The sequence below is a fragment of the Lynx canadensis genome, chromosome E1, assembly GCF_007474595.2.
Source record: "Lynx canadensis isolate LIC74 chromosome E1, mLynCan4.pri.v2, whole genome shotgun sequence".
NCBI lineage: Eukaryota > Metazoa > Chordata > Mammalia > Carnivora > Felidae > Lynx > Lynx canadensis.
The window spans coordinates 49,419,365-49,433,470 of record NC_044316.2 but is presented as its reverse complement, the minus strand read 5'-3'; the positions used below and the strand labels follow the sequence as shown (position 1 = coordinate 49,433,470).

Here is a 14,106-nt window from a genome sequence, read left to right as displayed (position 1 = left end):
GCAAAGATTTTTTTTTTCTTGTGGCTGAATACGGAATTTTCTATTTAGTCTTCCTATTTCTTTCTGTTCATCTATTTTCCCAAATTACTTTTTATTCTTTTAAAATTTATTTATTTATTTATTTACTTACTTACTTTATTTATTTATTTATTTATTTATTTATTTATTTATTTATTTAAATTTAAATCCAAGTTAGTTAATATACTGTGTAGTAATCTTGGCTGCAGGAGTAGAACCCAGTGATTCGTCTCTTACATATCCAAGTTACTTTCTAAATGTGAACAATCCCATCCTTTATCTGTAGGCAGGCAATTCAGACCATTGTTAAAAACACAGAGAAGGGTGTTCTCCTGACCACCCACTCCATGGCGGAGGCTGAGGCTGTGTGTGACCGCGTGGCCATCATGGTGTCCGGAAAACTGAGGTGGGTGCCCATCCTTGACCACACTCGGCCCCCAAGTTCCTCAGGGAGAATTGCAGTTCACTGTGACAGCTTGTATTCTTCAGCTCCTTGATCTATGATCGAATATCTTTTGATCTATGATCGAATATCTACCTCTGCATTTGCAGTTGAGGAAGAAATTAAAAGATAAGTGTTTTTTTTTTTTTTTCCTTCAACTCTTTTTTTGTCTTCCCTGGATAGGTGTATTGGTTCCATTCAAAATCTGAAAAGCAAGTTTGGTAAAGATTATATTCTAGAAGTAAAAATAAAGGACCCCACTCAGGTGGAACCTGTCCACACGGAGATTCTGAAGCTTTTTCCGCAGGCTGCTCGGCAGGAAAGGTAAAGGACGTTTTTGGCTCGGTGGCAAGTGTATAGGTTTTCCACTACACATAATTTAGTCTAGGATGAGTCTGGAGAGGAAGAGAAAGGCAGAGCTGGCTTGTTTGTTACAAAACAAGTTGTTTGGAGGTCACTTGGATATATAGAAAAAAGAGCAATTGAAAAGCTATTTTCAGTGGATGTTTCATATCTCAGAAAAGGTGGATGCATATGCATGGATGTGTAAATTATGCAATGGTTTGAAAAACAGGAACAGAGAATGAACTAAACCATGAATTTAATGTTTTTTAATAGACAATAAAAGTTATGTGTCAACCTATGTAGCATTTTACCGAATATAAAATTGTGTCTAGAGCTCCAATAACACACACATACATATTCTTGAGAAAGATTGACTCAATCCTAAATTAATTGATTATAGGACATTTAATCCTCCCTATGGTTCTTTGAAATTTGTGTGTGGTCAGCTATGAGTTACAAGCACGGATAACCAAACCCACGTGAATAGCAGAATGAAGCGGAGTTGAATTGAAAGATGTACAGGGTTGGGGTGCCTGAGTGGCTCAGTCAATTGAGCATCTGACTCTTGATTTCAGCTCAGGTCATGATCCCATGGTTCGTAGGATAGAGCCCTGCAGTGGGCTCTGTACTGACAGCCAGAGGTCTGCTTAGGATTCTATCTCTCCCTCTCTCTCTGCCCCTCTCCTCCTGGCACTCTCTCCTTATCTCTCAAGATAAATAAATAAGCATTAAAAAAAGAAAGATTTACAGGTTTTTTTTTAATATATTTATCCTATTAATTTCTTTTTTTTTTTTTAATTTTTTTTTTCAACGTTTATTTATTTTTGGGACAGAGAGAGACAGAGCATGAATGGGCGAGGGGCAGAGAGAGAGGGAGACACAGAATTGGAAACAGGCTCCAGGCTCTGAACCATCAGCCCAGAGCCCGACGCGGGGCTCGAACTCACGGACCGCGAGATCGTGACCTGGCTGAAGTCGGACGCTTAACCGACTGCGCCACCCAGGCGCCCCTTTCTCTTTTTTTTTTTTTTTTTTTAATTTTTTTTTTATCCTATTAATTTCTTAAAAATAATACTTACTGAATACCTACTATATGCTGGAGACCATGTATCGAGTAGTCAATAAATAGAGAAGATTCTTATGGTGCTTACCATCTTTGGGGGACGAGGATATTAAGCAAATGAAGATACAAAGAAATAAGGAAATGACATTAAGGTAGGACTTTAAAACTGAGCAGAGTTTGGCTGCTGAAGAATGGGGAGAAGAGAACACAGAATGTGTAAAGAACTTAAGTCAAGAATGAACTTTATACCTGCAGAGTGGGGGAAAAAGCTCATATCGTTGATGTGTAAAGGGTGGCATCTCCAAGTGGAGATGCCAAAATACTGAGATGTAGCCCTGTGGCTCAGAAGAAAAGTGAAAGGTCATTGAGAGATTTGCTCTGGCAATCATCAATGATGGGCATTTTTACTATATAGAAGACCATTAAGTTAGGAGAATGGGTGGTCAACAGGGGACATAGAAAAGGGAGAAGGTCTAGGATGAAACACCAGGAACTCTCTGTGTTGAGATTGGATTGAGGAAGAAAAGCTGGTGGGGAAACTACCACCACCACCACAACAGCCATTATGACAAATGATTAAAGTGTGTCTAAAACAGCACTATCTTACCAAATTTCTGCAATGATGGAAATGCCCATATCTGTGCTGTCCAAAATGGTAGCCGATACCCATATGTGGCTATGGAGCACTTCACACATGGCTAGTGTGACCAAGGGATTGAATTTCACACTTTATTTATTTTAATTAATTTAAATTTAAAAAATCCTTGATGTTTATTTATTTTTGAGAGAGAGAGAGACAGAGTGTGAGCAGGGGAGGGGCAGAGAGAGAGAGGGAGACAGAGAATCTGAAGCAGGCTCCAGGCTCTGAACCGTCAGCACAGAGCCCGATGTGGGGCTCATGAACTGTGAGATCACAACCTGATCCAAAACCAGAGGTTCAACCAACTGAGCCACCCAGGCACCTCAATTTAAATTTAAATACTACATGTGGCTAGTAGCTAAGATATTAAATAGGACAGGTCTAGAAAGTTAGAAAGAAAGTCACAGATATTGGTGGTTTAAGAAGCTGAGAGAGAGTGTGTGTTAGTTTTAAGGAGGATGTCTACAACTGCATTTAATGCTTTTGAGAAGTCTAAAAAATAAGAACTAAAGAATGTTCACTGGATTGTACCACATGGAGGTCATGGACAAACTTATTTGGGAAAGGGGAAGCTGGAGGTCAAGAAAAAAAGTTTTTTAATAGGAGATAGTTTGGCGGGTTTCAATATTATAAGAGAGATTGGAAATTAAATGCAGGGGGGAAAGTTTTATGAAAAGGTTCCAGGGAGCATGTTCAGGTATTGGCATTAATACGGTAAGAAAGACGGCACAGGCTGAGTATGAAAGATTCTTTTTCAGAGATATTTTTCAGTATTTATCTTGAACATTAAATTTAGAGCAACCAGATTTTGGTTGTGACCAGATTTTTATGACTGAAGATAAGTTATTCGGCTCAGATTCATGCACTATCAAATTAAACTACTTAGACTTTTACTCAAAGAAAACTTTGAAAATTTATTTTGGCCATCAATTTCTCCCCACTGTTATAACACTGTGATAAGTGGGACTCTTTCCTTCCCCCAGATATTCCTCCATGATGGCATATAAACTACCTGTGGAAGCCGTTCGCCCTCTGTCTCAGGCCTTTTTCAAATTAGAGGCAGGTAAGTTTAGACATACTTAGACTTTATCGTGCGTATTTTTACATGGAATATATACTATATGAGTTCAAGTGGAAAGATTGTATAATCAGCCAAAACTTAGACAACCTCCACTGGACTAGTCTTACAAACCCTGACGGAAATGCAGTGGTGGCTCTAGAATCAGGTTTACTCCCCCTGATTTTTCCTCTGCTAACAAGGTAACTCAGCTGCCGGGAAGCCAGAATGTTCTCTCCTGGTTCCATTGCATAGTATTGGAGGATAATTATCAACATGTCCCAGAGAATACTGAGGGAACCTTCTTGCATCTCCATGTTTAGCATAGTCAGAGGGGTAGGGAGCAAGAATGTGGAGACAACGAGAGGAGGCTCAAATGAAGGTCCGAGAAGGACAGTACACAGGGCTGCGATGTGACAAGTTAGGATCAGTGGTGGGGGGAGGGGTTGAACTGGTTCTAGAGACACTGACTAGAGGTCACACTGGCTATTGATGAGGCCTTGACGTGTAGAAATATGGGATTCACTCAAATGGTACCTGCATGCAGGGTACTCCTCCGTAGATTCTTATAAATATAGAGACCCAACAATACCCAACAGTCGATTTGGAGTCCAATAATACATATGTAGGAATCAAAAGGCAAGATACCAAAATAGGACGCGAGGAGCTCTTCGAAGAAAAAGTCTGTGGCAATTTATGTATTCATGCATTACTCTTCTTTGTTGGGCCATATCGACATTTTTCTTTAAGTTAACCTGCCAAAAAATTTAATGACTTGGCCTGTATCTTCAAGTGTCTCATGGACCTGAGGTTCCTGCTTATATTGTGTACTTTGAAAACACTTTTGGTGAAAACCATGTAAGCCACTGATGTCAGTCCCTTTGAAATGCAGTGAAACAGACCTTCGACCTGGAAGAATACAGCCTCTCTCAGGCTACCTTGGAACAGGTGAGCTTTCTTTAAACCAGGGAGCATCATCTGGGAGCCTTTGTGTGAAACTCTGTATGTATCCATCTTTCAGAAACACCCTGACATGTGTGTTTCCTTATTTATTTTCTCCCACTTAGGTATTCTTAGAACTCTCTAAAGAACAGGAGCTGGGAAATCTTGATGATGAAGTTGATACAACAGTTAGATGGAAACTCCTCCCACAAGAAGAGCCTTAAAACCCTGAGTCTCCTAATGTTAGGTTTTAGGTCCTACTACATTATTAGTTTCCAGAATTCTAGAACAATCTGCCATATTACCACAGGTAACAAACAAACCAACAAAAACATTCAGTAGTTTAAACAACCAATAATGATTAAGAATTTAAATGGCTTTCAACATTCTAGAATGGAGGGGAGAAGCAAAGATAGGGAAGGATAGTGAGTGTAACATAATCAGACATTATACTAATCACTAGTAAGACCTATTTTGTGCTCAATATTAATTCAAAAATCATAATGTTAGTCCACTTTTTTATTATTTTCAATAAGGCTGGATGCTGAACACATTTTATGAATAAAACATTGTATTTTTGAACCTGAACTTTAAATATATCAGCTCTTTTTAAAGCATTATTTACTCAAATACCAACTTAATGTAATATTGACCATAAGATGATCTAATAAGTTGGTGGATAAAATGACACAGTATAACCTTTAGATATAATTAAATTTTCTGATTATAACATAAGGATATGTTCATGTAAGGATATATAGAAATTATATCGACGAAGATAATAGTAATCTATAGTAAAACACCAGCATAAATATTCTAGCTACCTATCATCAATGCTCTTTTCATGAGTACCTTCTCAAAGTTGACATCAGTGGGCATGGTGATTTCCTATGTTTTTCCACTTCACGGTTCATGAACATTTCCCATATCATTGTAATGCCTTTGGGTTATGAAATGGCTGCATTGGATTCCTTTGATGTACTATCATGGTTTTACTTAACTTTTTTTACTATTATCTGACATTTTTGGTTACATGCTAGTTTATCTTTTATAAATAAAGCTGTGACGAACTTCTCTTCAGTCTTCTCTTATTACAGTCTTGGGTAAGTAGTTCCAATATCAACAAATAGCTCTCTGCTCTATGAAATCTGGGTAACTTTGTTCTCTGACCAACAGAAAAGTTCAGTACCTATCCTAAGCTTCTGAAACCCCCACAGGACCTTTTAATGTCGTGCTCATCCCTGACTCTGACTTCCTTCATCTGCTGAATTCCTGTTGTCTGGTCTGTGGTTTGTGTCAGTTCCTTAACCTTCACCTTGGCCTTGACTTAAAGGTAGAACTTGGCCCCTTACCTTGATTCCTACAAACAGCCATTCCACGGGTCATTTATAAAAGAGGCACATCCTCCTACCTTGTAGGAGTGCCTAAAATTAAATTAAAATGCATAAAAATTTGGCATTCTTTCTGTAATGTTCTAGTTTTCTTAAAACGGAAATTCCATTCAGTTAGTTGCATCATTAAAACCAACAAAGAAATATATTTGTGATTTCAGTAGATGAGACATTTTCTATCCCTAGATTACCACACCTCTTCAGTTGCTTTAGTTCAATGGTTCTCAACTGGGGGCAGTCACCCCTGTCCCCCCCACCACACACACACACACACACACACACACACAGGGGACAATTGGCATTATTTGGAGTTGTTTTTGATTATCTCAACAGGGGGTTGCTACTGGCATCCAGGGGGTAGAGGCTGGGGATGCTGCTAAACATCCTACAATCCACAGGACGGCTTTCCACGAAAAAGAATTATCCAGCTCAAAATGTCAATAGTGCCCATACTGAGACTCTAATTCTGCCTAACCCTGTGAGCTCATCCTCTAGGTCTGATTATTCACCACCCAGCATCTGAGACTGTCTCACATCCCTATGTCATCTGTGATCCTCCAGGGACTTTTTTTTTTTTTTGCATGAGTCTTTTCTTCCAGGTCCTAATGGCTCATCCAGAGAAAAAGGTGGTACTTTCGGGTTTGCTTCATATCTGGGATGGATTATCACAATTGGTCAAAAAGAGAGGCTTGGTAAAAAAATAACACCTTCCACTTTCTACCCATGTCCTTACTCTGGTCAAACAGTGATTTGCTTTGACCAAAAAGGATACAGCAAGGTTCTGTGATGTCTTCTGATGCACCTGTTTGGCAGTGGGTGCTGCTAGCTATCAGATGAAAGTACTTCCTCTAACAAACCTTCTTTAGCTGCTTTGAATAGGCAGGCATTCTGGACTTTAACTTTGTAAATTTCCTGCTTCTATAGGTGAAAATCATTCAAGTGTAGTATGTTTCATTCCTTAAAGTTTTGCTTTGCAGTCATTGCTCGTAGCTTCAACTTCTCTGGCCACATGCTGTGACTACCAGGAAAACATAGTTTTGGAACGGGTAGGACCTCTCAATGCTTTCCAGCCATAGTGTCTTAACTAATCACAAAAGGTCCACATTGTTGGTGATTTCCTATTGCACAAGGCCTCGTGCCTGGTAGTGATTTCTGTATTCCTTGGATTTTCCAGCTTGTAAGAAATGGAATCACATACCTTAATCCAGGTAATGAGGGGCTTGTTGTAGTCCCGGCCTATCCAAGAAGAAAGAGAGTTCTGAAAGAGGCAGCTTGAAGGTTGCTGTGGATTCAAGACAACCACAGGACTCTTTAGAAGAGTGTATTGTATTAGCTAAGCCAGAAAAATACATATAAGAGTGGAGACTGTGGATTTTCCTCTACCCATGATACTCAGCTTCTTGCTCAGCTCTGCCTTTCCTGAAATATGGGCTTCTTCCCCCAGTTAGTTTTCTCAACTACTTCTGCGTACTTAAAGCTGTGGCTTACCTCTATCTTTAACTTATCCCATGGCCTCCATTGTCCTTCCTACCTCATTGCCTTTCTCTGTGTGTCTGTTTAACTTCGTCTGTATTGCCCGGCTCCATTTCTGGAGAATCAAAGCTTGTGATTGGCTTTGTCTCTATTTGAGCTGAGCTGTTTATAACCAACAACACATAGGCTGAATGTGCTATCGTCTGGCACCCATGATACAAATTATGGTCAACTTTACAATAAGAACAGCCTGGGCCCTCATCCCTCAGGAAGGCAGTTTCCAAGAAGCAGCAAGAAGCTGGTAAGTACGATGCTTGGCACATTCCATAAAACCGATAGAGTTTAACCCATACACAGAATTCATGTCTTTTAACACAGATTCTCCTCACACTGAAAATGCCTTGGAAGATCTGGCAGGATTACTCTGGATTAGGTTAAAAATACCAGTGGTTACTGGGCACCTGGGTGGCTCAGTCGGTTGAGCGCCAGACTCCTGATTTTGGCTCAGGTCATGATCCCAGGGTTGTGGGATCAAGCCCTGTGTTGGGCTCTGTGCTGAGTGTGGAGTCTGCTTAAGATTCTCTCTCTCTCCCTCCCCCCCCTTCCCCCTCCCCCACTTGGGCACTCTCTCTCAAATAATAATAATTTAAAAAATACCAATGATTGCAAGTAACACAAATGGGCATTTATTGCCCAGAAATTTTCCATGTCTCCATTCACTTGATCTTTTAAAAATATGGTAAAATAGGTTCCCCTGGGTGGCTCAGCCGGCTAAGCATTTGACTCCTGACTTTGGCTCAGATCATGATCTCACACTTTGTGAGTTCAAGCCCTGCATTGGACTCTGCACTGACAATGCAGAGCCTACTTGGGATTCTCTCTCTCTCTCTCTCTGCCCCTCCTGCACACTCTCTCTCCCCCTCTCAACTTTTAAAAAAATGCTGTAAAGTAAATATATATAAACACATGTATAACATAAAATTTGCTTGAAATAAACTAGATACAAATATTGTATGAGTATGAACACTTATATGAAATATCTACAGTAGGAAAATTCATGGAAACCAAAAGTAGATTAGAGGTTGTCAGGAGCTGAGAGAGTGGGTGAATGAAGGATATTGTGTAATAGTTATAAATTCCTGTTTAGGGTATTGAAAAAGTTTCAGAATTAGATAGTAATGATGGTTGCAAAGTATTATGAATGCAATTAATGTCACTGAATTTTATATTTCAAAATGGTTAAAATGGCAAGTTCAATCCATTTAATTTTTAAGAGTATAATTTAAGGGGTGCCTGGGTGGCTCAGTCGGTTAAGCGTCCGACTTCAGCTCAGTTCATGATCTTGCAGTCCGTGAGTTCGAGCCCCACCTCGAGCCCTGTGCTGACAGTTCAGAGCCTGGAGCCTGGAGCCTGCTTTGGATTCTGTGTCTCCCTCTCTCTCTGCCCCTCCCCCGCTCATGTTCTGTCTCTCTCACTCTGAAAAATGAATAAATGTTAAAAAAATTTGTTTAAGTATAATTTAAAGTAATTTTCACATAGTACCTGTTATTTGAAAGAAAATCATACTATGTTTACATGTCTAGAATATAAAAGATTTTTCCGGCTAGGCTAATACATTCTTGTATCATTCACGCATATTCACACCACAGGTAATATTATACCTACTGTTTCGTATTTGTCTTATTTAATAACATACTATGAGCATCAGACTTTCCCAGTTTATTATATATCTATGTCATTTGTTTGCAATCTATGTATTATTTTAATGTTTGAATGTACCAAAAAAGTTATAGTTGAAAAATCAATGGAGAGATACATAGATGGGGGCACCTGGGTGGTTCAGTCAGTTAAGCATCTGACTTCAGCTCAGGTCACGATCTCACAGTTTGCGGGTTTGAGCCCCGGTTCGGGCTCTGTGCTGACAGCTCACAGCTGGAGCCGGCTTCAGAGTCTCTCTCTCTCTCTCTGTGTCCCTCCCCTGCTCGCGCTCTGTCTCTCCCTGTCTCTTAAAAATAAATAAACTTAGAAAAAAAAAAAAGTAACTTTGGACTTTGCTCCTGGACTGGTGCAAGAGGCATACAGGCTGGCCTTTGCAGATTTAGAATAATTGTGCTGTCATATTAATGAAAAGATTAAGAATAACCTCCATCATTAGGAAACTGTGGCCAAGAACCTACCTTGAAGACGATGTTAAATGAAATAGGAGAGGAGATCATCGTAACAAATGGGCTAATAAATAACTTGGAATTGGAAACTCCATGTCAAGAACAAACTGACAGTTCGTGGAAGGGGCTCTGTGAATCCCCTGAAGAAGATTATAAAGATGTGGAACATCTCAAAAAAAAAAAAAAAAAATAGGCGTCCCCATTTGCCTCAAGTAACATACCTAGAGCTGTATTAAGAGATCAAATCTTGACCATGAAGAAACAAAGTCGAGACACCTACAGCCACAAAGAAGCCCCCAAATGAACAAAGGAACGAAAACAGGAAGATTAAAGAAATGCCATGAATAACTCCTGATGAGTTCAGTGGTACTCCTAAGTATATGAAATCTCACTTAACCGACTGTTAAATGCATGATGTTATTAAAGAAATCAACAAGGCAGCTGCCAGTAAACACAAGATGCTACACCAACCCCCAAAATCTATGAGTTCTGTGGCCATAAATCGACCACAGATTTATTGACGAAGAAACAAAAGATGCCAAGGTCATTATTTTATAGCGGAAGCTGACATAAAGGAGTCCATAACTTTGAAATCTTACCCAAGGGTTAATGTGATACTGAATATTTGACAAAATTGCCAGAGGCTATCGGAGGTTGAGGGGGCGACTTTACCCATTATGTTATAACCTAAGACCCTTGTGAACTTTGGAATGGGCCAACAGTAGGGTTTCTGTTGAGAGGCTATTCCTATAATTTTTTTTTTATTTTTTAAAGTTTATTTATTTATTTTTGGGAGAGAGAGAGAGAGAGAGAGAGAGCGAGCAGGGGAAGGGCAGAGAGAGCGAGTGAGAGGGAGAATCCTGAACAATCCCCATCTGGTAGCACAGAGCCCGACGTGGGGTTCTCTATAATTTCTTTATATAAATATTCTCTTGAGCGGTTTAATTTTCTTTTTTCTTGTTTCTTCTCAAAATAAAACATTTTGGAATGAAATATGTACATTTAAACATTTACTTCATTTCGGCAAATATTTAACCACTTACCATATGAGCCTTTGCGGTAAATACAGAATGCAACTAAAAAAAAACGTTCATGTCTAGCTTTTGTGTTTAGCGGACAATGCTGCAGACCCCATAAGGGAGGTACAGACGTAGTAACGGAAGGAAAAGGTCAAGAAAATAAGGTCAAGGATACCCAGGCTCTTTGGAATTAAAGGTCACTAGTGTCTAAATTCCATCAATGGCATTTCGGTCTACAGGCAAACTTCCTAGAAACTGGAATTGGGGCCAGTTTATTCATCTAATTATTGTACATTCCCTTTTGACGTTAGGGTAGACCTTACATGAAATGCATTCAGTGTAAACGAGTCGGTAAACCTCAATCTATAATGAAATTGTTCTAAAAGTGTCCTGAGATGGAAAAAGATAACATGTGTGAGCAGGTTGGTAGTGGTGGTGGGCATGGAAAATGAGTGCTTGGATTATAAGAATTCAACCATGTTTCTCCTCTGCATGTGGAGACACTGGTCCATGTCTGCACCATCTACTCTGCAGGTTTATCTCAAGAGCAGAGAGGGGAAAAAAAAAAAGTCTCACCAGGCCCCGTGGCCTGGTTAACACTGTCAATGTGACGATCACACAGTACGTTAGGGGCACCACACGCAAAAAGGTTACAAAAAAGGTAACATTGACCGAGTCAGTTGCCACGAGGGTCCACCAACAACCCGCCACTGTGCTACACGATCTAGACCCCTACAATATGCGCCATTAGTGGAAAACGTCATCAGTCAGATGAGAAGAATTGGACTTCGGAACAGACTGAACCTTAGTAGAATCATCAGCGAAGTTTTCTAAAGACAGAAACACAGCGAACTTCAGAAACAGGAAGACCTTAAAATACTATTTCGGATTTTGCTTTAGTTACATTTGGGAGTGCTTGCTGAGCTTCTGACTTTCCTTTTTCTAAGGACAGCTTTATCTCTTTTTGGCAGCTCCTGGGGAGATGGGGGTGCCTCTAGCAGCTGCAGCTACATCATGGGATTCCAAACTAGCGATTACAACAGATGAGCCAGAGCAATACCAAATCCAGCCAGGGACCATTTGAGTTCCATCCCGGAGGTCTGAGCAAGAACAGACATGGCTGGCGCCTGGCGCCTCTCTATGGACAGGTCCACAAACTCTTGGTGCTGAGATTTTGTTCTAGAGTAATGCTGGTCTCATCCCAATAGTGGATTCTAGCCACTCTGCCCACAAAATGGGTATTTGTATGTGTATTGGGTACACGTACACAATGGGTACTTTTGTGTACACAATGGTTATTTCTTCACAAAGCAAATGATCAACATAGAGAAACTAATAAGAAGAAAACATGCAAAAGGAGAAGAAATGGAAAGCTAAAATTACTGGGGTGCCTGGGTGGCTCACTCACTTAAGTGTCTGACTCTTGATCTCAGCTCAGGTCATGATCTCATGCTTCATGAGTTTGAGCTCCGCATTGGGCTCTGTGCTGATAGGGCAGAGCCTGCTTGGGATTCTCTGTCTCCCCCTCTCTCTGCCTTTCCTCTAGTTCTCTCTCTTTCGCCCTCTCTCTCTCTCTCTCTGTCTCAGAAATCAATAAATAAACTTAAAAAAAAAAAAAAAGAAACCTAAAAGTACTGTTGTAGCTAAAATTCCAGAGAACTTGTAGTTCAAGTTTACTTGAAAGTTTTCTTTACTTAGAAAATGAATCATGAACTACATATGTTTTTGTTTTGTTTTGTTTTTGTGTGTGTGTTTACCTCAATAAAGCTTTGTTATCATCTTAGACAGCCAAGCTTCCCCAAGTTCACAACCTTTCAGGACACACTGATTCAGCTCTCTGCCATGGATTTGAAAGTATAATCTGGGAGCTAATGGACAAAATAAAGTTGGCAAGAAAGAAGAGGCATCTACCATCTCCTCTTAGGAAGCTAGAGCCTTTCAAGAGAAAGGCTTACCTTGGCCAATAGCCACTCCCATATATACATCATCAAGGCCTGATCCTCTCACCCTTCATCATAATTGCCTGGAAAAACCCCAATCTTGGTTTTAAACCTGTATTAGGGAGACGAACATTGGTGGAGAGTACACAGGAACAAAATAACTAGTCTCACTTTAAATGAATGGCTACAACCTGTCTTCGAGCGGAGCCTTAGTTCTACCTGGCAACTGCACTTCATCCCCCTAATCTGTTCACTCTTGAACTGGGTTGGAGGACTAATTAACCTACTTGTCATGTCTTCTTGCTTCTCAGACTCTGACATCTCTCTCTCTCTCCCTGCTCTTACTTTCAGCAGAAGACCTTGCTTCCCACTTGACTATTGACGTGTAAGCTATTAGAAGAGTGTTTTCACGAGCTTTCGCAATTTCAGCAACCAACCAGGTTTCAATGTACCCCATATACTCTAACTTTCTTCTCATTACTGTGAATGAACAACATTCCTACATAAGGCCAGTATTCGCACCTGTCCACGTGATGCCATCGTCATCCCCCTCCCCTGCTTATGAACACACTGTCAAATGCCTGCCCCTTGCCTGCATTATCTGTAAGATCATGGCCCATAAGGACTGCTTCTTAAATGAAATGGGAGGATTTCTCGTGACCAAGAGTTGAGAAGGACAGTAATCCCGATAACTTTAGGCTCCCACAGCAAACTCTGAGCAAACCAATGGCATAGTACCCATGTGAAAATCACCAGCATTCTCTGCTCCTGTGCCAATCTGTCTCTGTTCTTAACTAGCAATTAAAGCTCTGCAACATTATAGACACCTCTAAGATTCCATTAACAGAGACTGAAGAAATGTATAGGTTGGTGGGAGGTTCTGCCTCTTCTTCCACAAAATATTGTGTGCAGTCAGTAGATAATTAGTACTGGCAACTTATTTATAAACACTTCTGAGACTCAACTCTTGCTGTTTTCTTAAAATTCTCTTATTTTTTTAATGTTTATTTTGTTTATTTTTAAGAGAGAGAAGGAGAGTGAGTGGGACAGGGGCAGAGAGAGAGGGAGAGATGGAGAGAGAATGCCAAACAGACTCTGTGCTGACACCAATGTAGGGCTGGATCTCAAGATCATGATATCATGACCTGAGATGACATCAAGAGTTGGACACTTAAACAACTGAGCTACCCAGGCGCCCCCAAATAATCTTATTTTTAATGGAAGTACATCTTTTAGTTCAGCCAATTCTCACTGAGATCTTTATTCCATGCACATTTAGTTGAGTATAGAATTTGAGGTTGACCATTCATTTTCTCTCAGCACTTTGACAACATTATTCCATTGTTTTATGGCATCCTTTGGCTAACTGTTGATCTTTAACTGATAACTTGTCTTTTCTACTTTATTGTTTTTGAGTATTTCTTTCTCTCCATTTTCTTTCATGTTTTGAAAGCTCACTGCAAAATAGTTAGTTGTTGGACTTTTGTTTTTAACTCTTCACAGGACACATTATGGTTTTTTTTAAATCTGAGGGCTCATATCATCAATTCTGGAAAATGTTCATCCATCTTCTCTCCTATTTATGCTCTTTCTTTTCCTTATTATAAAATG

The 14,106-nt window shown here is 40.0% G+C and overlaps 1 protein-coding gene and 1 pseudogene across 1 annotated transcript in view; both read left to right on the top strand.

Moving 5' to 3' along the window:
* Positions 1-5,581, top strand: part of ABCA10 (ATP binding cassette subfamily A member 10) — a 71,576-nt gene extending 65,995 nt beyond the window's left edge. Inside the window, 5 exon segments of the mRNA XM_030296414.1 lie at positions 305-424; positions 644-784; positions 3,492-3,571; positions 4,458-4,513; positions 4,633-5,581. Of these exon segments, the coding sequence (XP_030152274.1) occupies positions 305-424; positions 644-784; positions 3,492-3,571; positions 4,458-4,513; positions 4,633-4,731 (496 nt within the window). The 3' untranslated portion in view covers positions 4,732-5,581.
* A 2,002-nt stretch (positions 5,582-7,583) lies between these two features.
* Positions 7,584-10,323, top strand: LOC115500326 (annotated as a pseudogene).
* The last annotated feature ends 3,783 nt before the right edge of the window (positions 10,324-14,106 follow it).